Source organism: Ursus americanus, chromosome 6, assembly GCF_024610735.1.
Source record: "Ursus americanus isolate L20-20 chromosome 6, mUrsAme1.1.p, whole genome shotgun sequence".
NCBI classification, from domain to species: Eukaryota; Metazoa; Chordata; class Mammalia; order Carnivora; family Ursidae; genus Ursus; species Ursus americanus.
In genome coordinates, this window is record NC_142132.1 from 27,316,773 (window position 1) to 27,340,867 (window position 24,095).

Here is a 24,095-nt window from a genome sequence, read left to right on the forward strand (position 1 = left end):
CCACCTTCCTCAGGGGCTCCTGGACTAAGGGGCTCAGGAAACATCGGCCGCACCCCTGCACCTGCACTGTTAGCACTCTGGTCTGAAGCTGAGAAGAGAAGCTACGTCTGGTTACACAGCCCTGGGGCTGCTGACCAGGGCCCATGGACTGAATCAGGCCTGAAGCTATGTTTTCTTTGGTCAGCACAGAGTTTTCAAAACCCAAATCTTCCTGCCTCTGGGCCGGACCCGCATACTCCAGGCCTTTGGCTCAGCTCTTACCAGCTCCATCCCAGCTCCTGCAGCCCTACTTCCCTCCCTCCACATCCCTACAATAAAGCTGACCTCTCTAGAATGCCGATGACTCTCGGTTTCTCTCACTCTCACATGAAAAACACAAAATATCATCTTATCTCTCAAAAGTCAAAAGAAAGAGTCCCGTTATTTTGTGGTTGCGGACGAGCTACAAGAGGAGCCTGGCTCCACGTCCTCTCCTGCCTCCCTCGCTCCCTTCCATACACCTTCTGCTCCCACCCACGGGGAACTGCACGAGGCCGCGCCCCCTCTCCTCCATGCCAGGTCACCCTCCTCTTATTTCCCACCCCCAAAGGCTCTCCAGGCCCGGCCCTCCCTGGAGACCCCCGGCACCTGCCTGGTCTCCAAGGCCTCCCAGTCCCCAGTTGCGTGTTTCTCACACAGAGCCTCTTCCTTGTTTCCCTGGCGCCTGCGTTACTGGGAAAGGATGTGGAGGCTGGGCCCAGGGCCTGGCCCTTGGGAGAGGGCCAATGACTGTGTCCCTGTGCTGCTGCCACGCCTCCTGCTGGAGGGACCCGCACCCCTTGGTGGGTCCCTGCACCAGAACTCTACAGGAAAGAGACCCCCTGGGAAGAGCATCTTTTTAGCTGCTTATACAGTTGGTTCCTAACTAGTCCTGCCGACTGGGCTGGGACTGAGTGTCTAAGTGAAGATAAACAGCTGACCACACAGCACTCCAATATGAAGATGCTATCACTGTAGCCAGGCCCCTCTTTTTGGGGGTTAACTGGACCATGGAGTGTTACAGCACAAAGATTGAAGGAAAATTTGACCTCAGTTTACCCAAATTATAAAACAATCTTCAGCTGAGCCCTATTATCACCCACTGGCCCAATGACTGCCTCACTGATTGACCTGATGGGCCAAGGACAAGGTATCCAGCCTTTGTCTGTGACTGCAGGACACATCCTTTGGAACTTCCTCCCTTTCCTCTTGGCCTCGGAGCAGACACAGGATGGCACACGCATACACATACAAATCCACACCCACTTTCGATGTCAGCCTCTGTGCCTAGAAACCCTCGTGAACCATGCTCGAGCTGCACTTGGCCAGCACCAAAACCGCAGGGTCAGTGGGAGGAGAACATTCAGCCCCGTGGTCTACTGGTGGACAGATCAACCCAACGTGATTTCATTTCCCATCTGCTTCCTTCACCTGTGATTTGGTCATTGGTCGTGAGAGGCTGTTTCCCACGCCTCAGATCTGTCCGGGGCCTCTCTCTCCTTTCTAGACTCACCGACATGGCGAGGTGAGCTGCACTGGCCAGAGCTGTGCCTGTACCTGCTTCCCTTGCAAGAATCTGTAGAACTCTGGACACCTGGCTTGGGGCGTGCAAGGGAAGAGCAGAGATTCAGAGAAGCAGCAGGCCAGGTGAGAGCCCTTTACTGCGCTCTTTTAAAGAGCAGGAAGTGAGGGGGCACCTGGACAGCTCCATCGATTAAGCGTTGGACCCTTGGTTTCAGCTCGGGTCATGATCTCGGTCATGATATGGAGCCCCCCCTTCACTTCAGGCTTAGCAGGGCGTCTGCTTGGGATTCTTTCCTTCTCCCTCTGCCCCTCCCCCTGCACGCTCGCTCTGGTGCGCTGTGCTCTCTGTCTCAAGTAATAAATAAATCTTTAAATAAGAAAGAACAGGAAGTGAAAAAGAAAAACATATTCATTGTTTCCTCTTACTGTGAGACCTCCAACTCCAGGTAGCAACAAGGAGGGACTAAGGACAGACCTGAGAACTAAGAGGGGAAGTTACGAGTAGCCAGAGCTGGAGGCCTAGGAAGCTGGGAGCAGACAATGAAGCCCTTGGCTTAGGGCGTTCCTTCATGAGTCCTGCCGGCAGGATGGGGAAGCAGGACCCCTATCCCATGTGGGCTCCTAACAAGCCCCTCTTCAGAGTGCAGGCTCTTGGTGGTGTGTGTGGGGTGGGGGGGGATTCATCTTCTGCACCCATTACTACCATGGCTACTCTTTCTCTGGAAGCTGTAATGTTCTAGTCTACGAGCACATACCATCACATATACAACCACACTCTCTCCCACGCACCAGAATAAGCCCGTTTCCCAGCTGTTCCCTCCCACACCAACTTCCAACAGTAGATCCATCCCCTGGATCTACTCTGCACAATAATTCGCTCCTTCTGCCAATATACACACAGTGCTGCTCCCTCCCCAATCTTCCCTTCTCCAGGCACCCTGTTTCCCTTCTCCAGGGGCTGCTCCTGCCTGGCCCCATCTCCACTGGCTAATTCCCCCTGTGGCCCCTGTATTGAACTGTTGTGTTGTCCATTTCCCTGTGACAAGGGCTCTGGTTACAGAGTTATTGATTGGTTTTCATGTAGACAGATGGGCCCTTCCTGAGCTCCCATCGAAATCCCTGGCTCTATGGGCTGATTGTTGCCTCTCGGGGTGTAGGATTGCTCTGGAGACCACCCTCCACGCAAGCTCCTTTGCCCAGGCTGTGGACGGTAATAAATGGAGGCAGCCTGAACGATAATAAAAGCAATTGAGTAGGTTACCTGTGCAGACACAAGATTTATGCCTCTTCATATTTGATGTGATTGTTTTATTGAGTTCTCAAAATAGTTGGGACACTATTTAGTTAGTTAGTTAGAAGGAGTTTTCCTCTCCTTTCTTCTTTGCATTGCCCTCCAAAACCTACCTGGAGTTTTCATTAGGGACAACCCCTCCTATATTTCTCTTCTCCAGAGTTGCCAGCTGAGGTAAGAACTCAGGGCAACCAGCCACGGCTCTCACCTGAAGGCCATTTTGTGGCCTGAATGCCCGCTCTGAGCCAGCCGACAAGGGAAACAGACCCATACGACCGCAGGCCAAGAAGTCTAAAGTAACTAAGGGAACAAAAATGGCTTTTCAGGAGGACAGCTCCAGCTCATTTTAAGAAATAAGATTAACAGCCGTACCTGTGTCACACGTTAGTCTAACGATGGGTGACCTCAGCAGGAGAGCCCTCTCCGGGGAAGGACCGGTGAGCAAGGCTTCTCACACAGAAATCGGCATATTTGTTTGCTCTTTGTGGCCCCAGTCTGGTAGGCCCCAGGCCACAGAAGGCAAGTTCTCTGTCCTTATTTCTCCTCCTTCTCTGAGAACAGAAGTCTTCTCTTTAGCCCACCAACTTGCCTTGGCTCTTTGCCACGAGACCAACAGCCCTGACCACCAAACAGCTACAAGGGCATGGGGATATGGCAGGTAAAGCTGCCTTTCTGGCCCAGATTCATGCCAAGCCAGGTCTAAGGGTCTAAGAGTCAAATGTGCAATGTTCTAGAACCTGAGTTTCAGAGAAAGAGATACAAACTCCAGCCCTGAACATATCTTCAGCATTCCCAGCTTTTTCGGATAAGTGTTCAGATGAACAGCTGGCCCACTACTGTCACCCCACTGCCAGGCCTCTGATGAGGCCTGCGAATGACGCAGGATGGAATCCCTGAACAGCACTGGGGCTGTAGCCTTGAAGTTAGTGTTGCCACTGCTAGGAAAATGAATGTGCTCACTTAACAGCCAAACAAACAGCCAAACGGGCTGAGAGAGAGTGTGGGTAGCAGGCGATCAGTGAGAAATTGACTCTGGAAGAGTCCACTCCCAAGATCTAGGGGCAGGGAAGGCCCTGATCCCAAGAGTGTAGGGCAGGCTGGAAAAGTTCAGAGAGCAATGGCCTTTTTGCCAGCTCATTCCAAGAGAGCGCTCTCAGGGGACCCTTGGTAACCCTAGACTCTACCTGGAGTTTGTGCCTATTCTTTCCAAGGAGCTGTATTCTCTGCCTCGGGCAACAGCCAAATCAGAAGACTTCGGCATATAATCAGGAAAATCCTTCCTGCCTAGTCCATTGCTCAGCGATGTAACTAGCACGGATCCCCCTCCATCTCTCTCCCCCTCCAGGCCATTTCCCACACCAGGTTTCAGTCTCAAGTCACCTGTTTATAAACATCTGCCCTCCACGGCAGCCACGTACAAGCCGGGGCGTTGGCAACACCACGCTTAGTGATCAGTAACCCAATATCGAGAATGAGTCACAGAAATTCCACATGCCAAGCAATCCAGTCCACCCTCTGGATTTTTGACAGTGGTCTCTGGGGGTGGGGGGGTGGGGGGGAGGCCTTCCTGACCCACTCCGCTGACTCAGAGAGGCATTTCTCCGAGGATTTGCCAGCGGAGTATGTGGATTGAATGGCCAAGCCTTTATCGCGACAGGATCAGAGAAAACCAAAACCAATTTTAAAGCATGAAAAGCAATTTAGTTTATAACCATAACAGCATATTTCAAGTGCGGCGACAGCATCTGTTTTGGGGAGGAGAAGATGAAAAAAACCTCACAGTTTGGCTCAGGGGGGTGAGCATGTGTGGACATCCTTTCTTGCCAGCCACTGGCACACGCGCACACGTACTCACGACGGTTATAAGGCACCGACGGCAAGAGGGCACCTCGAAACTCACAAACCACCCGTTCCCCAATGCACCACACTTTCTGCACGGAGGAAAATCTCCAGGCTCTTCCTATAGTGAGTGAATATTTACAAAGTTCCTGATATCCCCAACACTGGCAGAAACATCCGCCTTCATCAGGTTTTAGGGTGAAACAACAAATCTCAGATAAACCTTTCCCCTTTTAGAGCAAAGCACCTACAGGGACGAAGCTGAGGACATCGGGGCCTAGACTCATCCCTATAGCCCCAACTCAGCAGCACACGGGGAAGCCCCCAGAATTCTTTTCCCATGGGAGCCATGGTAGGATTCTGTCCCAAAGTGAAGTCAAGAATACCCTGACTGCTCCTTGTCGACAAAGCAAGGCGGCAAGCCTAACCGCAGAGCCAGGGCTCGCTGCCCAAGCTGCCGGTGGCTTCCCCCTTCCTCTCCTCCCACTCCCTCGCCGTCTCCAGCAACACCTGCCCACAGATAGTTATTTCTACACACCCAAAGGAAGCCTCAGTGCCCCTCAGGTGGCGGGCTGTCAGCACTATCAAGCTGAGGCCGTTCTCCTACTCTCAACCTGCCCTTCTGCTTTCCCCCAATACTGGGGAGTGCACCCCCAGGCTTCTGAGCTTGATCCTGGGGTCACCTGTTCCCTGCTTTCTGTGGCTTTTCAGAGTGAGAGTATTCCCAAACTCCTGCATGAGCCAGCTTCCCAAAACATCTCAGCCAGTGAAGGTATATGTTGGGGAGAGGAGGGACAGGGTTCTAGATGGGCTGGTAGGCAAGGGATGTCGCCACCGGAAGTGCCTTGATTGCTCCCATCCTCCACCCATCAAGAAAAGCAAATTGCCTTAACTGTGCAGGTCTCAGCTTCCCCCAAAGTCTTGCAAATCCTATCACTGACAACAAGCATTTCTCTTGAATGTCCCCCAGTACACCAGCGCCCAGTCCCAGCAACATCGCTCCTCGACAGGCTGCTCTCCTCCGAGATCTCTGTTCCAACTCACTCCCAGGACCAGCAGACAGCCAAGAAGCTGAGTCTCCAGATGGCTCCGAAAACAAATGCTTTGTCCCCTGCCCTTTCCTAACCGCCAATCCTGCCCCAGCCCCAAACCTTCCCCAGCCTCCTCTGGCTTTTAAATGCAAAAGACACATTCCTCTCCCAAATACCCAGTCTTTCTCCAGCTCCTTTGAAGGTGTCTGAATGTCAAACCGCTGTGCTTTCAGTACCTAGTGAGCCAGGCCCGGGGAGCTGGAGGGTTTTCGGAGGGTGTATAATTAGCTGATCAGTATTATGTTACCCTGTTCATAACTGAATAACCATTTTAATACAGATGGCACACACTGGGATAATTTCTGGGGTCGCCTCACAGTACGTTACAGCACGAGTGTGGCAGAGGGAATCTTCTTTAGCCAAGGTACATTCTACCAGCTAATTTTACCTGCTGTTTTCAGGATGATTTGGGATAATTCCATATCATTTGCAAAATATTTAAAAAAAAAGCCTTGATACGTGATGCCAGTTTCAGAAAAAGGCACCATCTGAATTATTAGTTGTCCTGATAATGAGTCTATGAAGAATGCAAAGAATAACAAGAGTATGAAACCCTCAGCCTTCTTCTCATTTGGGAAAATGGGGGGCAGGGGTTGAAAGGCTGGCCAAGCTGTCTGGAACTTGTACAGGGTCTCTGTTGATGTCAGATTGTACAGTTCTGTGATGTTGAAGCCATCCTGGGTTCTTGCATCCCACTGCTCTTTGTACGTGTGGTACCTGACACACTGGCACGGTATACACACATGGAGCGTGCATGTGTACTCTCCCAGAGAGCATGCTGCAGTGGCTTGGGCATTGGGAGACTATCTTGTGCAACTATATGTCTCGCTGACTCCAGCCTATGTCGGCCTTATGTGCCTGAGCCTGTCATCGGGGCAGACTTATCCCTGGCCCTAAGGGTCCTAAAGTTGAGCCTCAGGGTCCAGAGCTCTCCCTGCCTACCTGGTGTCCCACTCCTTGTCCAGCTTCTCTACTCCTTGCCGGTTGCTGGCTGGTGGCTGGAGTTTGCTCTGCAGGCCTGGATACTCGTGCTTGGAGGCCGGAAATTTGTGCAGAGCTGGCTAGCAAGGCCTGGGCTCCTGGGAGGCAAGCTTTGTGGGAGTTGGCATGGAGGGTGGGGAAGCCAGGACAGGCGGCTGCCCCTGGGGAAGGGAGCATGCCTTTAGAAAGGGAAGTCTGTTTGGGAAGCAATGAATAGACACTGGTCATTTTAAAGCCTTCAGCTGTGGGCTGTGATTGTCTCTAGATACCGAGGCACGTAATCTTGGAGTCTTAATTACCACAAACACTTGGATTCATTTCCAGGACGCCGGCGGGAGAAGCCTGGCAGGGAATACCCAGCCCTGAGCCGGAGACAGCTCTGTCTATCTCTCTGCCTCCCAGGTCTCCTCTCCCTGCCCAAAGGACTTCCGGGGCTGAGAGCCTGGAGCAAGGGCAGAGGCTGGAGAAAGAACAGAGACCACTAGCTGGGAGATGCCCTGATGGGCTGGAGCTGGGAGCTGGAGTCCCGCCCTGTAGTCCAGGGTGGTTTGCTCACCTGTTGATGGAAGAGACGCTGGGCACTGTGTCATTGTCGCAGATGCCTTCAGCCAGGAGCCGGTCTCGGATCTCCCAGGCGAACATAGTAGGGTTCTGTCGCTTGTATTCGGCAATCTTGTCCACCACTTTGGGCGTCGCCACTTTGGGCTTGGAGCCTCCGATCACTCCGGGCTTGATGCTGCCGGTCTCATAGTACCTGCGCCGGGAAGGCCGGCGGGGTCAGCGGGTCAGCGAGAACAGGCTGTGGCAGGGGCAGGGAGGCTGCAGGCTCCACGGTGGCGGCGGAGCCACTCTCCCACCCGAGGCAGCAGCGAGGACGGAAAAGACTCAGCATGGCTGAGCCAGCTTCCGGAGGGCCTGTGGCTAGGGTGAGGGATGGGCCGCAGGATGAGGGGGAGGACGAGAGGGACACTCCCTCCAGGAAGATAGTCATGCCAAGGGCTGCGAGCACACCAGCGGGACTAGGTGCCTCTGGGAGTTTGAAAGCCCAGCCTTTCATTTGGAAAGAACAGGAGGAACAGCGCGCTTCCAGGCCTCCAGGCCCACCAGGGCTGAGGCACCATCTCCAGCCCTTTCCTACTGAGCACAGAAACCGGGTGAGAACCAGGACCCTCCTGTCCCCTCCCCAATGCTGATTTTTTCTTCCGTCTTGGAAACTCATTTATGCTCCCCACCCTGTTCCTCCGACCCCCCCCCCATCTGCATTAACTCTACTTGAAGAGGAGTCCCTCTCTTTCTGAAGTCTGGTAGTCCGCAGCCTCCTCGCAAGAACCCTGAAGCTGGGCAGGAGCTGAATGACCCCGCTCCAGCCTCACTCCTGGGGCTGTGGCCACCACCTGAGCGCCCTCTCCAAAAGGAGCAGCTCTCTAGATACCCCTGAGGATCTAGATACCCCATCACCCACTGGCGTCCTGGACTTTTAGCCAAGTCCTTGGTCTGGAGACCCAGGGCCGTGGGATAAGGAGGCAAGGCTTCTCCCAGGGGCAGCTCTGAGGCCCTCACCTGCCCAGGATTTTGCTGACACAGCCGTGGCTGACCCGCAGCTGCCGGGATATGTCGCAGGGCCGCACACCCTGGTGGGCCAGCTCCACGATGCGCTGCCTCACCACGTCGGGCAGGGGCCGGCCGTTCACAAACACCCCCCCGAGCTGGTTCACACCCCCGTGCCCTGCTGGGGAGAGACAAGAGAAAAACACAACGCCCCACACACAGCAGGGACCGGCCATTAGTCAGGGTCCACGGCCCAGGATGTGCGAAGGGAGCAGGCAGGGTGGAGGGGCATGGTCTGGGACTCGTGGCAGAACAGTGGTCCAGGGCCGAGCACAACTGGGGGGGATTGGGGATTGAAACCCACCGGCCGTAGAGATGCGGAACCGCAGACGCAGGGCAGAGAGCTGGGAAGAACGCGGCTCTAAGACCAGTACCTCTCAAGGGAGAAATGAGCCAGAGAAGCAGGGTGAGAAGAAAGAGGGCAGAGGGGAAATTAATGCCGGCAGGAAAGAATGTAGGAGAGGAAAAGAAGGGCCAAGGAGAGAACAGACGCAGGGCTAAGCAGGATCGAGCCGCAAGCAGCGGGGAGCTGTTGGTGTGTGCTAGGGTTTGGAGGCAGATGATTTTGGGGGGTCTGGGACCGGTTGATTCAGTATAAAAGGGCTCTGAGCACAGAGAGGGGCTGGGTCTGACTCCCTCCTTTTGCTCCCTACCTCTTGTATCTATTTTTAACCAGAGTTGGAGTGTTACTGCCTCTTTCCTTATGTTTTTGTTTTTGTTTTATTCTGGTTTTTTATCGGGATTTTCCCTTTCCTTTATGTTTTCTATCTTTAGATATTTGGGGGCCCTATTTCCCACTCCTCTCCCTAGTGTCTAAAGTTCAAAGAAAGCCAGGTGGAGCAGGGAAGGCTGAAGATGAAGGGGTCCGGAGTCGGCTGCGCTCAGAGCCAGGGAGGCAGCGGAGAGCCGCGCGGCGCTCCGCTCGGCAGCAGCCAGAGAATGCAGGCTGCCGGGGCTTGTTCGCCTGCCACCTTGAGCCAGGCTTGGGACCCACTGTCTCACCTAGGTAGCATGGTACAGGTCGCCCAGACGGGCTGAGAGCTCACAGGGGCACCCTGTGCTGCCAGCCGGAGCCAGCTCCCGTCCCCCTGACCTCTTAGACCTCCACAGCCTCCCAGGACACTGCGAAGCAAGGGCGTTTGCTCTCCTGGCCAGGAGGAGGGCGCTGGGTCTCCAACCGGACTCCAGCGGGTGCCTCCAACCTCGGAGCCGAAGTGGTCACCGGATGCCAGGCCTGAGCTCGCTGCGCGGCGCCCCATTCTCCCTGGCCTACAGCAGTCTAGAAATCCTGCACCCAGAGCGATCAACCCACAGCCGCAGTTACTGAGCAATCCAAGCGCAGGGAGTTCTAGCGGCCAGCCAGACCTGGCCGGCAACCTACAGCCCCTGCCCTGCTAGCCTCAGGCAACTTTCGGAGAAAGCGGGAACATCTGCGATCCGCTCATTTCTTTCCCGTCCCCTTCTGGGGGTACTGAGAGCAAGGGCCAGTGAAACCCCTGGGGAGAGGCTTCTGATCTGAAGCCTGGGGGAGGCTAGAACCTCTTATTTTTGCCTCTCATTCCGCCACTCTCCCTACCTCTAGCCCCACTCCTCACGCCTCCCCTCCCTCCAAACCCCAAACATCAATAATTTAGGCCCCGGGAGAACTCGCGTTACCGGTATGAAAAGGCGGCAGCTGCGGGCGGATTAAAGATGAATAATTCAGCTTCCCCGGGCTCCCGGCCCGGCTCCTCGTCCCCAATCTAAGGGAAGGGGATGGGAAGGGGGCACGACAGGAGTCCACGGCCGGGGTCCGGGAGCCGCCGCTGAGTCGGGCCTGGAATGCGCCACTGCCGCCGGCGCGGACTCGGGCTGCGGCTGCTTTCTGGCCAGCCCGCTCGCCCGCCCGCACCGCGATCTCTCCCTTCCTCCGACCACCTTCAGCTCGCCTTCCCCCCTTTGGGTTTCAAAGTGACACCCAGTGGGCGGCTGGGACTCGGCAAATCCCCCGCGGAATCGGCCAGAGAAAAAAGCGAGAGCGGAGGCGGCGGGGCAGGGAGGCCGGCGGGCTGGGTGAAGACAGCGTGTAGACCTGGTTGCACTTGCTCGGAAAAGGAGACAGGATTTCGGGCTCAGCTGGCTGAGACCCGCGGCGGCCCGAGGCCCCTGACTTGGATTACCTGTACTTGGAAATTATTTAGGAAAATATATTTTACCCCAGGAGTATTTTTTTTAAAAGCTCCCCCTGTAATACTAATTATATGCTTAGAGAAAAACAGAGCTTTTCCTCCTCGGCTCTCTTGTCCGGAGCACCGATCCAAGCCAGGTCTAAAAAAGTTTCCCTGTGAAAAGTTACAAATCATCCTTAATTATTAATCTACAGAGGAGGAGACGTTTTCTATTTAGAACCTATTTATCTAAAAAAAAAAAAGACTGCAAAAAAAAATCTCTGAATTGTTCTCCAAGTGAAAGACATAGGACATGAATTAGATAAATTCAAATTTCATTAAAATAATTCCCTCTTTTCCTTTTTTTCATTTTTTCTCCCCTTCTCTTTCCTGTATAACATCCTTTTTCTTTCTTTTATTTTCTTTCCCCTTTTTAAAATTTCTCTTTCCTTTCTCCCCCGCTCTGGCATTTGCTTTCCTTTTGTTCTTCCCCCCTCATTTTCCCCCTCTTTGACTACCCACTGGCCAGGTCACTGGCTGGACCGTTCTCACGGGGGAGTGAGAGGCCAGCAAGCAGCCTCCAGTCCTGCAGGCAGAGCTTGGCTCTGCCCAGGGGCCGCCTGGCAGGCTCCTCTACTCCATCTCTTCCTGACTTCGATTTCTCCTTGGAACCCCTCTTTGTTTTTAGAGCATCTCCCAGGGAGAGGCAGAGAAAGATGACTACCATGTCCTGCCAATCTCAGACTCCCAACTCAAGGAGAAGAGAAGGGGAAGGAGGAGAGGGGAAGGAGGTAGGAAAGAAAAGAAGAGGAAGCATTACAAACCAGCTCACAAGAAGCCCTGGCTGGGCTGCCAGGGCCTGGAGATGCTGGGAGCTGAGGGTCAGATGGGGGCACCCCACCCCCACACTCTTCTGCCTGATTGTCCTGACACTGAAGCTGCCCATGCTAGGAGTCTCCTCCTGGACAAGCACACTCTAAGTTTGAGAAAGGTAGAGATGAATGGAGGGTGGGGGAAGCAGAGAGAGAGAGAGGGAGGGGAGAGGGAGAGAGGGAGAGAACAGAGAAAACAACACAACACAAATCCCTCAAAACTGCCTGCCAATTAGTCTCCCAGCCCAGGTTAAGAGGGTAACCAGGGAGTAGGTTGGCTGGAGCCAGGGCCAGGGGCTGTGGTTCGATGACCTAAGAAGGAGCAGGTGGAAGAAAGAAAGACAGGTGATGAGCACTAGGGAAGGTAGGAAGGCAGGCAGAGGGAGAAGTATTGGTGACATAAGGCGGAAGAGAGAAACTGGAGGCTTTAGAAACACTGGAAAATGAGGGGAAGGGGAAGAAGGAAAGGGGGGGGCTGGAGAAGCCAGCTCAGCCTCCAAAATGGGACCTGAGTGCAGGGGGCCAGGGCCGCGCCGGGACGGGACGGGAGAGGGTTAGGACGGAGAGCCCCGAGCTGGGACAGGAGCCGGGCGCCGGTACTCACGGTGCATCGCGGAGAAGGGGTCTGCTTTGCAGTGCATATCCATGGGGAGGCAGAGGAGCGGGAGCAGCGCGGCCGCCGCCGCCGTGTCGCCTCTCAAACTCAACTTCAGGACTTGAGGAGAAAAGGGAGGGACGTTGGGGAGGGGGGAGGTGAGCGGGCTCCCGGCTGCGGCAGGGCGGGCGGGGGACACCGCGCTGTGCTCCCCGCGGGGACGCTTCCCGGGCGGATCGGAGCTTGCAACCGCAGCGACCGCAACTTCCCACCGTCGGGGCGCGGGGCTGGGCGGTCAGCAGAGCGGCCTCAGGGCTGCGGGCCGGGCCGGGGGGGTCTGGGGGCGCATGGCGCGCGCGGCAGCTGAGGCCGGGGTTGAGGCTGGGCGGGGGAGGCGGCTCGCTCAGCTCCCCTGGAACCCGGTCATCCGAGAGGCGGCAGTCGGAGAGGGCGAGGAGCGGGGGCGGCCCGAGGGCGCCGGGCGGGGAGCCGGGCCGCTCCAAGTGCCGGTGAGTTGGCGAAGTTGGCAGAGAAGTAGCAATCCTCGGGATGTCCGACCGGGCGCCTCCGGGAGGGGAGAGCGCGAGCCCGGCCCCCGCCCCCGGAAAAGGCTGGCGCACGCCGCCGCAGCCGAAGGGCCGGGAGGGAGGGAGGGAGCCGAGCAGCGCCGGCAGCACTGGGATGGCCCCAGGTGGGTTGCGGCTGCGAGAAGACTCGGCCGGAGACTGGAGCCTCGGCTCCCGGTGTGTGTCTCTCTAAAAGCTGCAAAGCCCCCTCCAGACCCCCTCCTCCTCCCCGCGCTGGGAGATGGATGACTTGTCAGACAAAGGCAATAGATTCCACCACTCTGTGATTCGCCAGCGCCGGAGCCCCGAGCTTCGGCGAGGAGGGCCCCGCGCCTGTCACTCCGGTGCCGGCGAGGGGAGGGGAGGGGAGGGGAGGGAGGGAGGGAGGGAGCAGCGGGCGAAGGAAGAGGGAGGGAGGAGAGCGGGCCAGGGGGAGGGGAAAGGGGAGCCCGGGATTAAAACTACACTGAGAAACGAAACTCGCCGATAAGATAAACGTTAGATAAGGATAAAGAGCGGCCAGTCTAATGAATATTCAGGCAACGACAGAGCGCCGCGGAACGCGCGGCTCTCGGAAGCCAGGCTCGCAGTCCCAACTCACCCAGCCCTGCCATCCACCGGCCAGTGCCCGCGTGGGCCACGCGGCCCCGAGCCCGGTCCGCATCCCTAGTTCCCCCCCACCACCAAGCTCTGAGTTCCCTTCCGTTCCTTCCTGATTCTTCCTTCCTCTCTCTGGTCCTTCCCTTTCGCCTTTCCCTCCTGAGGTACCTCCCCACCCACGCACCCCCCAATTCTCATTCCGGGGCAAAGTGCCCGGCAGTTTGTCCTCTCTCATCCCACGCGCGGCTGCGCGGAGGGCTTCCCTCTTTCCCTTGGCCATCAGAGTCTGGGTAGCCCAGAACGCTCGGTTTAAGGATGGAGCTGGAGACCTCCAGCGGGGACCCACCTGCCTCAGTGGGACCCAGCGGACGGTGGGAGAGCCCGGGGATTTGGCTTCCGGACCCTCGGGTGGCCTGGGAGAAGGGTTTGGGGAGGGAGACAGTGCAGAGCGACTGGTCGCTGGCGGCAGAGGACGCGGGAGACGAGGTTGGCTCGCCCCGGCTGGGGAGAAGAGGCTGCGAACGAGGCTGAGCGCCGCCCGCTGCCAGCTTGACGGATCCCCAGCTAGCGCAGGAGGAGCAGCGCGCTCGGCCCGGCCCCGCTCCTCCCGGAGCCGCTGGCCCAGCCTCCGCAGCCCTCGTCCGCACTCGCTCGGGTCCGCTAGTACGCACCAGGCAGGAGAAGCCCTTTGTCTCCTAACTGGTTAAGTACAGAATATCCGGGAGATCTTTATGAAATATTTTCCTTCGTCTCATAAATCATCTTGGCACTTCAGCTGATGTTTTAACTCTCTCTCCCTCCTTCACTCCCTCCCCCCGCTTCCCTGGGTCTTCGAAAGGGCGGCTCAGGGAAGCCCGCGCTCCGCTCTTGCTGCTCGGTCTCGAGGCGCCTCTGGCCCCTGACTGCAGACCCTGGCGCCCGCGAAAGAGCCGCAGACTCGCGCCGCTGTCCCGCTGGCGAGTGCCCAGGCAGCAGCTAGGATGGGGGACGCACCCGCCGCACTCAGCCAGGAGACTCCTACTGGGCCTCTTGCACCCGGGTGTTAAGAGTGCCCTTAATCCTCAGACGGGAATCCAGCCAGTCTCAATCCCGTAGGATTCTGAACCACCCACTCCTTAGGGGGCTGAGTCGGCTGGACATTTGACCCCCGTCCTGATCCTCCTGAGCCTGATCCGCTTAATCCACCTGCGGAGTAACTTCTGGGAGGAAAACAAAAACAAAAACAAAAAACCGCTCCCGCCAGCCCCCTCCCTCCCAGCCCTCACTCCCTCTTCCCTCGGTGGCCAGGCCGGTTCCCTTGGGCTGGAGGGTGAAGGCGCAGGGTCCTGCCCCGAAGGTCAGTCTCTTCCTCTAGAGACCTGCAGATGGCGCTCCCGGGTTTGCTTTGGCCTCACAACCCCACGTACACGCACTAACTTCGTGTGGGGAGCGGAAAAAAAGGAAAACACAGTTGGAGCAGCCTAAAGGGAAAGGTTCCCAGGCCTGGGAGAAAGGGGCTTTCAGGTGGTATTACCTGGTACAGTCTTGGGCTTCCTTCAGGAAGGTAATTAACAAAGACTGGAGGGGAGGGAGAGGCACAGAGGGCGGATCCTTACTGAGAGGAGCTCAGAACTAAAGGAGCCCTTTGCCCCAGGTCTCCCTATGTTGGTCCAGAAAGTTGATAAAAGAAATAAGACTGTGGACAGAACCCCCCCACACACACAGAGACTCACTGATTTTTCTACAACCAGCTAGACATAGCTCTATGTCACACATACTATGAAGACGTGTGGATGCAGACAACAGGTATTTTCATGTATTGTCAAGAGGGAGTTCACATTTTGTGACAGGGGACTTAGGTGGGACTTAATGTACAAAGTGTATTGCAAATTATACTCACACACCTATCTTTCCCATGTACCCCCTAAGGATTGAAGACCCTTCCATGATAGTCTGATTCCCAGGTAGCCTCTGAGATTCCAGAATCACTCCCACCCCGGCCACCCCCATTTCCTGGGACCCTTTCCCCAGCACTGCACTAGCTGGACACTCACCCTCCCACCAGTCCAGCCCCTGCCAGCGTCCTCCTCAGCTCCAGCCCATTCCTGGATCTAGAAACTTAAAGAGCAATGGTCCCAGATGATTAGAAATACTTTCAGCCAAGGCTCTGCCTTCTCCTATGGCCCCAGGGCTGGCCTACAGATTTCTCTCAGGCACTGTCCTCTCCCTCTGATGCTCCCTTTCCTGTTCTTCCCTTTCTTATTCTATAGAGTCTAGTAGAGGAGAAAAAAGCAAGAAAGGGGAAAAGGGAAGAAGAAAGTAAAGGAAAGAGGAAAAGAAAGAGAAAAAAGAAAACAACCCAACCCCAAACACAACCCGGGCTCCGACCTGTCAGGGTTGGTTGCTTTTCCCGTCTGCCTCTAAATGAACCTTTTCTCTCTGGTGTTTTCAAAGCGGCCCTTCCACCCCCCAACCTAGGGGCATTTACACTTCAAACAAGGCGCCCGCCTCCCTGCGGAAATTTAAAGGCAAATAAACTTTTGGGGAGTTGCTCTGATACCCATCTCGGGATTTGCTTCATTAGCCGCCTCTGTGCATCTGATCTGCCCAATAAATCTTCCTTGTGGATCTCGTTCCTTTGCCTTCTCCTCTCCCTTCCCTGCCAGGCTCTCCGGCTGCCCCTGCCCTTGCCTGCTTTCTGGCTGCTGAGCTGCAGCTGGCCTAACTCTCACGCTGTCCAGGGCCTGCTCTGCCGGGTGTAGGTGTGGGAGAAGCAGGGTCCCCGTTGACTTCCTCCCCCGCACCCCGAGTGGACACATGCACAGGCATCCTAAGCCAAGCCAAGCACGACCAGCACTGCGAGCCACCAAACGCGTTTCTGGGGAGATTGTGCATGAAGTGAAGTGCTCATGTAGACCCTGTCCGCTGCCCCCTCTTGTACCAGCTCTCTTCTCCATCCTTCTGCTCCTTTTCCGGTTTCCCGTTCCCTGGCCCAGCGCTTTCAGTCCGGGTGAGGAAAGGCAGAGGCATAACTGCCTCCCCGCTTCAGGCAGCACCCTGACCCAGAGCCCAGACACCCCCGCACCCGACCTCGAGCGGTTTGGGAAGGCGGCTGAGCCGTGGGGGGCTGGGGGCAGCGAGGGAGCTTCCCAGCCGTGCCCCTCCCCCTTGGCCTGGGCTTGTCCTCCTCCTTCCACTCTTTCCACCTCCTGGGGAGCGGCAAAGGGAGCTAGGGCCGGGCCTCTGAGGGAGGGGATTAGAAATTCCGAAATTAAATGTATCTCCCTAGGAAATGCTCCCCACAGCGCGGACCAAATTAAACGCATTAAAGTTCAGGGGGGAAAAAAGCTGTTTAGAACCAAGGGGGAAAAACTAGTCCGAAGGGAAGAGAAGCAGAAACGGAGGAGGAAGAGAGGAAGGTAGAGCAGAGCGGCAGCTTCGCAGCCGAGCTCCTTTTCTGAATTAGTCCCAGTTTTGGAAGTCACCACCACTACCACCAGAAAAAAGAAAAAAGCAACGAGAAAGAAAGTTCGCTGACAATCCAAGCGCGGGACGACCGCGGCCCACTCGCCCTCCGGGTGCTGGCGCAGCCCGGGGCACCAGCTCTCCGCGACCAGATACCAGGCGGCGGGAGCACGCACCCGGCCCCCTCTCCAGCTCGGCCTGACCGGCTCCCGCCCAGCCCTCTCCCCTCCGCCTCCCCATTCTCTCCCCGCCCCTCCCCCTTCCTAGCCCTCTGGTCACGTTGGAGGATGGCTTTTTTTTTTTTTTTTTTTTTGGAAGAGCTTCTGGTACAATATGGAGCACCATGGGCTGCAATTTCACACTCCACGGCACATTCCCCCTAAAGCTACTTTCTTTTTTTTTTTCATCTAAGACCCCCTAATTTCTGCTTCCTCGCTCCCTCCCATGCTCCCTCCCTCCCTCCTGCTCTCACTCTTCTTTTCCTGCTTTTGTTCCCAATATTTGGGCTCCCTGCGTGAAGCCCGAGTGGGGGGGGGGCGCCTCCCGGCTGGCCCCGCCCGCTCGGTCTGTTGGTCCTGTGGAGGCCGGGCGCACGTGCTGCGCCTTTATCCTCGCCGGCCCCTCCCCCTTTAACCCGGCTGCTCTTCGCAAGAGGTCCCAGCGACCTGCCCGGCCCTTCGCAGCCCCTTTGAGGGAAAACGACAATGCAAGCCACTTGGCCACCAAAGCGGCCTCTTAGTGGCACGGGCCTGCCAGGTGGCTGCCGCCGGTGGGCCACCCGACTGGGGAGCTGAAAAAACTGTCCAACCAGGAGATACTGCGCCAGTAGGTCTACAGGGTAGGAGTGGAGGGCCCTGTGTAACAGAAAACAAGCTGGAGGGTGGGAGGTAAGAGGCCCACAGAGGCAGGTCCCAGTTCAGACCTGCATACAGCCTGCCCCGCACCCCCCAGATACTCATGGACCTCTGCACAGCTAAAGCAGCCACTCACCCCACAACCCATGAGAAGGAGCAGCAGCCACCACATTCACAGTCCCTTTCCCTCTTTGAGCCTCAGTTTTCTCACCTGTAAAATAGGGATGATTACCTGTCTTGCCTACTCCATGGACCAAAGCACTTTGAAAACCAAACATTTCTGTGGTAGATTAAGGAATAAGTGCCCAGCTCTCTGAACCCTTACCCTTCCACAAAGAGGGAAGGAGGGATCTGGGCTGGTTAGGCAGGGCAAAGGGGTGGCGCTTTCCACCCAACTTCTGTCCTATAAAGTAAACAAGAGGATTTGTTGCTGCCTCCCTTCCTGTGTTCCTTCCTTTCAGGGTTTTTCCCCCTTCCATTGACGATGCCACACCTTGTCCATGTTTACCACTCTGCTCGCTGTCTATCTTTCCTGCCATTCCGTTCTCACTTCTTCCTGTACCCTCGCCCCGCTGCGTCAGTGCAGATGCTAGAGGATCCGTTAAAGTCCTACCGCCACCCCCCCCAAAAGCCAGGTTAATTGTAGCCTCAGGCGCGGTCCCCTTTGGGCCAGTCTGCCAAAACCATTGGAAGGAGGCTGGCCCATTCACGGAGACCTGGGAAAGGAAATCCCGTCCAGTCCGGTTCCAAACAAAGAAAGTTGGTCCTCCCAGGACCTTCAGTCAACCTGCCAAAGTCAGAGCGGAGATGAGACGGAGGGGAGAGTCCTGATGAAGGGGAGGCGTGGAAGGCGGGGAGAGAAGGGGGGAAGAAAAGGGACATGAAAGGGATGCTGAGGGAACGGAGAAGACACCTGTCTCTGGAAGGCCCGAAGAGGCTGTTTCGGGTGAAGCCGAGGTCCCCAGCCGGCCAGCTACCTCTTCCCTTCCTCCCCAGGCCCGGGTGAGAGTGCGAGTGAGGCTGTGCCGGTGGCCAAGTAATGATTAACCCCCTTCTCAGCCAGGCCTTGAGCCTGCAGCCTGACCTGGCTGGGGTGGAGGGCGACAGTGGCGGCGGGCCCCGGACCGCCCCGGCGCTACCCGCCACCGCCACCGCCACCGCGACATGGGGGGCTGCGGAGGAAGGGGGCAGGCGGTAGCTAGCGGGGGGCAGCCGAAAGGGAGCTGAGTGCAGGACAGGGGGGGAGCGCAACTGCAGATGCCGGGCAGGCCAGCGGGGAGCGAAAGAGCCACCGCCGACGTACCAGGAGAGGGGCCAAACTCCGGCGAGGGCGTGCGGCTCCGCAGCGCTGAGGAATAGTTGGAGAGGGGCGGGAGCACCCCGGCGGGCTGAGTTTTGCCGGAGTTGCGAGCAAGCACCAAATCTACTCTGTCGGATCCATCCGCGGCGCGCGCGCCCTCCCTGCCTCCTCTCCCAGCAGCTGTGTGGATGTGAGGAGCAGGCGGAGAACGCGCCAGAGCCGGGAGCGGGTAAGGCAGGGGGACACCCGCCAACGGACCAGGGAAGCGAAGGGCAGGGCCGCCAAGGCGGGGGACAAGCTGCTTGGCGCCGCGAAGTGGCTGGAGACAAAAGGAGAGGAGGGGAGAAGGGAAAACCGGAGAGAGTGGGGCTGGTTGAGACAGGGAGAGAACCAAAGCACAGGGGGTTCTCTGGGGACTGGCTGAGGTCTGTCTTCCTCCTGCCACCTCCGCCCACCCCAGCCCAGAGCCAGGACGTCTCGGGGTTCGCTCCTGCTTGGGTGCCTGGCCCGTGGGCCTGTGGCCTGGGGTCGGGGTGAGGGATGTTGCTATGGCTGAGGGGGCCTTGAGAGAGAGAGAGAGAGAGAGAAAGAGAGAGAGAGAATGTGTGTGTGTGTGTGTGTGTGTGTGTGTGTGTGTGTGTGTGCGCGCGCGCGCGCGCGTGTGTCTCTGTGTGCGCGCGCGCGAAGGTTTAAGCAGGCGGGGATGGGGGTGGGGAGGAGGGAGGGTCTCCGCTGTAGGGTTAGACCCCAGCCCCAGGCGGCTGCAAGCCTCCGCCCTCCGCCCTCAGCTATCCAGAGCCGTCCACTCCCCGAACTTTCTTGAAACAAAAGGGCTGCACCGAATCCCTCAGGAGCCAGGACAAGGGCTCTTTCTGGAAAAAGTGCTTTGGTTTGAGACTCTAAAGGTCACCGCATCCAGGATTATTTCTTAACTTTCTGTAACTGTTCCTAGAAAAAAAAAAAAAGACGCCAAGTAAATGTTGGACAGAAAAAAGCCCGGGTCCCAGTAGTTTGCTCCGCCATGTCTGGACCGGCGGTGAGGTCTAGACCCGCGGCTAACGAACATATTGAAGAAACTGACTAATGGAGGAAGAAGCCTCTTTCCATTTTTAAATCAATTAAGGAGAATTTTTGATGGGTCTCTTGGTGAGGGGATGGCGTGAGTGTGTTGTGAGGGTGCGTGGAAGGTGTGTGTGTGTGTGTGTGTGTGAGAGGGGGTGGAGAAGGGTGTCTGGGCAAACAGCTGTGTCCCAGGCGGGCTGAGATAGGAGCTCAGGACCCATATCCAGCACCTGCCCCTCCTCCCTCTGCCCTCCGCCGAGGCTGCTCCGAGGCCAAGGCCTTCTCAGCCTCTTCCTGCGGGGCCGCCAATCAATCCTGCAGGTCAACACAGCAATTAATAACGGGGTGAGGAGGCCTGGAAAAGAGGGCGGGGAGGCGTGGGGTTGTGTCTCCCCCAGGCTCTGAGGGCCCGCGGCAGGACCAGGGAATGGGAGGGGTCTCGGAGGGCAGAAAGAAACCTGGGAACTCAGTGTAGGCCAGGGAGTGGGCGCAGAGCCCCAGGAGGGAGGGGCAGGGGACCAGCGACAGGGAGCCAGAGAACCAGCTAGGACAGGCCAGCGGACATCAAATAAACGTCTTATTTATATGGTTCTGGGGACATGGAGACGATGGCCAAAGACCACAATTGACCTACTTGCAGATTCTGTCTCCTTCCCCCATACCTCGCCTTTTCCTGTTGGTTTTCGCTGCTCCCGAGCTGGCGCAGCGAGACTAAATAAAACCCGCCTCCTTCGCAAACCCGGCTGCAGCGGTTGCGCCAGGGCGTCAGCCAGGCACGCTCGCTCGCGCGCGCGTGTCATTGTCATTTTGAACTAGCCGGATGAGGCCAAAGGGGCGCGGGGGCCGTCTGGGGGACGCGGAGCCCCCGGGGAGCTGTGCCCCGGCCAGACATGCCTAAAGTAGAAATTAGGGCAGAGGAGCGGGAGGGGGCGGTGAAAAGAGAAAGAGAGAGAGAAAGCGGCTCAGAGGGCGGAAGACTCCGGGGCTCCGTGGGGCCGCCTCAAAGGGAACGGTGGCTTCCTTCTCTCAAAAGCAGCCCTGCCTCCTGCCCAGCTCCGCAGCTCCTCCCCACTCTTCCCCAAGCCGCGGCTGGCGGGAGTGCGATCCCCGCACCGGCCAAAGCGGGAAAAGGAGGGAAAGGAACGGGAGTGCGGTGCACAACTGGTCTGCCCGGCCCCTCTACCACCCGCGCCACGACAGCGGCTACCAGACCTGGCGCAGGTAGGCTCAGGCGACCCTGGGTAAGGGCCCTGGTCCGTCTGGAGTATCCCTCAAGCTCAGAAACTTGGGGTGAGGGCCCTAACCGAGCTCAAGGATGCCCCCCCCCCCCGCCTTCTCTTTTCGGAGGCGCTGGGGAGGGTGCCTGGCTGCAACTGCTGGGAGACTTGCCCGGACTGAGAACCAGGTCCACGCACCTCAGGCCTGCAAGGCAGAAAGAGCCACCTTCGGAGAGGGAAAATGGAAAAGTGGGAGTGTCGAGAGCCTGAGCAGAGGGACAAGGAAAGAAGGAGGGGTGGGGACAGGAGGTGGTAGGAAGCAAAATAGATGCAATGAGTGAGGGAGAAGCCATGTACAGGGGAGGAAGAAAGGGGGAGTGAGGTTTCCAGGAAGGCCCGGCCATTAGGTCTGTCCTTGGGCTGCATATTTATACGGTCGAGGGGGTGCACAGATGGGCTCTCAATTGAATTCCATCTTCAACACCATCAGAGATTGATTTTGTACTCGCTTTTAATTTTGCCATAATTAATTAGATCATTACAACTGTTTGCTATTGATCTTCCTACTTAAACCTCTGGTGCGGAGGGGTGGCCCAGAGCCCTAAAAGCCCAGGAGGCCACAGTTGACACTCCTGGGGGCCCAGGTTCCCTAGTGTGTACAGGCCCCCAAGGGGGAATGGAGGCAGCCCAGGGACTGGACCAAGAAGCTTAGAGGAAGACCAATGCTGAGGGTGGAAACTGGATTATCAGTTGAAAGAACTAGAACCTGAGCTGGTGGGGTCTGGTGAAAGGGTGCGGGGAGAGTTTGGAAAGGTGAGGAGTGAGTCAAAAAAAGAGCCTGGAGTAGGTCCTTGACCTCTGTGGAATTATTTGGAAAACTCTTGGAAACTGATCCAATCCTCTCCCTCCCCACCAATCCAAAACTAAACTTGGGGCCCTGGCTTCCCACCCCTGCACTACTCCAGGGCACCTAGCAGGCAGGCAGAGCTGAATTGGCAGGCCTGGAGTAGAGGGGGAGGGAGAGGGGGAAAGGAGCAGCCCTCTACTCCCTTAGCCCTTTGGGTCAACAGGTTCAGATTCTTCTCCCCATCTGGGTCCCCTGGGGCCTGCCATCCCTCCCCTTGCCTCAGGCCTCCCTTGAGTTGTTTATTTTGGGGACAGAGCCTTTTCTCCAAACGTCAGAGACAAGGACACCAGTGCTTACACTTTGGTTTATACTCAAAGACACAAGACCCTCACACACGTGCACACAGACATGTGCACACAGCGTGTCCCCATCCACTAACACATATGCACACACACACTCACACTCCATGCCCACTAGAAACCAAGGCCTTCCTTGTGCACCCAACTTGGATGAAGTTATGCAAAACATTTATACACTGGAAAGTGGAAAGATAAAGTCCTAAAGGCACAACAGAATGGAAAGCCCGGTTCTGTAAAGAGACCAAGAGAAGTTGTAAAACTCACGTTTTCTGGGTGGAAAGTTTTTAGCAGATTTAGAGGACACCGGGAGGGAGGGCCCAGGAGGTCCCACTGGAAGAGAGAGGCCGCAGAGCCCCAGTCCCCAGCGATTACAGTGGCCCCCGCTACAGGGCAAGCACAGAAGGAAAGAGGAGTCGCCCCATCTTTCTTACACGCCGCCCCCCACCCCCCACCCCCTGCCTGTGGCGCTGACGGGTCTCTCCTCGCTCTTACCTGCCCGGCCCGTGCGCTGTTCCATGCTCTGCGCCCCGCCGCTGCCGTCCGGGCCCGGGTCTCGCTTCTCGGCTCCGCCGCGGCCCGACAGCGCGTCTCGCCAGTGCCGCCGCCGGCCCGAGATCTGGGCGCAGCCACCCAAGACCGAGCGGCTCAGATAACCCAGGCTGCCCGCCGCCTGGGCTGTGCGTCGGCTCGCGCCCGCGCTCACACGGCCGGCCGCGCCGAGGCACAGCCACGCGCGGAGGAGCCCCCGGCCCTCCGCCCCGCGCACACGCGCGCACACGCACCCGGGCCCCCAGCCAGCCGCCGGCGCGCCGACACCCGCGCTGCCAGAGGCACCCAGAGACCGAATCCCCAGCCTAGATGCCGGCACACCCTCTCACCCCACCCCCTCTTCTTCACTGTCACACGCTCCCCGTCAGCCGCACAGCCTCACACGCAGGGGCGTCTTCACTCTCCTGCACTCCCCAACTTTGTGCGGCCCCCTTCCCTCCGCCACTCTCAGCTTCGCCCCATTCTGTTTTCCCGACTATTGGGCTCCACAGCCTGCCAGCCCCCTAACCCCCGCCTCAGCCTCAGTTTCCAAGTCCTACAAACGCACCCCAACTTTGTCGGAACACATAGTCGCTCCCTGAAGGTTCTTGTCGTCAATACATTATGAAAATGCTCACTAAATTCCTCACAAGCTCTCCTGTTGCGGATTCTTTTTCTTTTCTTCTTCTCCTGTTTCCTCTTTCTCCTTCTCCTCCCTGTCCCCCCCCCCTCCTTCGTCTTTGCCTTCCCCTTCTTCCTCCACCTCCTCCTCCTCCTCCTCCTCCTCTTCCTCTCTCCCCTTTCCTCTTCTTCTTCCCCTCCTCCTCTTTCCTTTAACTTAGAATAAAAAGAAAAAGTATTGGCTTCCTTGCCCTTAAGAAGACAATCAGGGCCTCAGGAAAGGGAGGAAAGGGAAAGTGACCAGACCCCTCCCTAGCTCCTGCCCCACTCAAATAACCACCCGCTTGAGCCACACCACTCCAAAATATTCTGGTCCTCTAACTCCAGTCTCTTGGACCCTCAGATTCACACCATCTCCAAGCACACTCATGCTTTCAGCCCTGATCAAAGTCTCACTTTAGCTTTGTCCACATCATGCCCCCCCAATCTGGAATTTGCACCTCACACCCTTGTCACAAATTCTTCCTCAAACCTCTCATACACCACTTTTCACATGTACTCTCTTGTACTCCTTGTACTCCTACTTACTCTCTTGTACTCCTACTTACATAATCACGCTCCTCTCAAGCACTGTGTTTCCCCTTCTAGTCCCCATGGACCCCTTTCTCATTTAACCCCCACCAACTTGCCCACCCTGGGCCCCCCACACTCATAAAGCCTTGCTCGCATGT

At 57.0% G+C, this 24,095-nt stretch overlaps 1 protein-coding gene and 1 pseudogene across 8 annotated transcripts in view; one reads left to right on the top strand and one right to left on the bottom strand.

Annotated features, from left to right (window-relative positions):
- The window catches only part of PAX2 (paired box 2), an 89,581-nt gene extending 66,090 nt beyond the window's left edge, over positions 1-23,491 (bottom strand). For 2 of the 8 annotated variants that reach the window (XM_087862790.1, XM_087862788.1), the window contains exons 1-5: positions 23,312-23,490; positions 22,708-22,831; positions 11,976-12,086; positions 8,305-8,473; positions 7,301-7,498 (exon numbers count right to left, since the gene is read on the bottom strand). In XM_087862790.1, coding sequence (XP_087718916.1) covers positions 7,301-7,498; positions 8,305-8,473; positions 11,976-12,086; positions 22,708-22,831; positions 23,312-23,332 — 623 coding nt within the window. In that variant the 5' untranslated portion in view covers positions 23,333-23,490. Of the gene's footprint in view, positions 1-7,300; positions 7,499-8,304; positions 8,474-11,975; positions 12,087-17,641; positions 19,310-22,707; positions 22,832-23,311 lie in introns of those variants that run through there. The other 6 variants (XM_087862787.1, XM_087862786.1, XM_087862789.1 and 3 more) reach the window with 6 other exon arrangements.
- LOC148109778 (uncharacterized) lies at positions 12,246-15,965 on the top strand (annotated as a pseudogene).
- Positions 23,492-24,095: the final 604 nt, after the last annotated feature.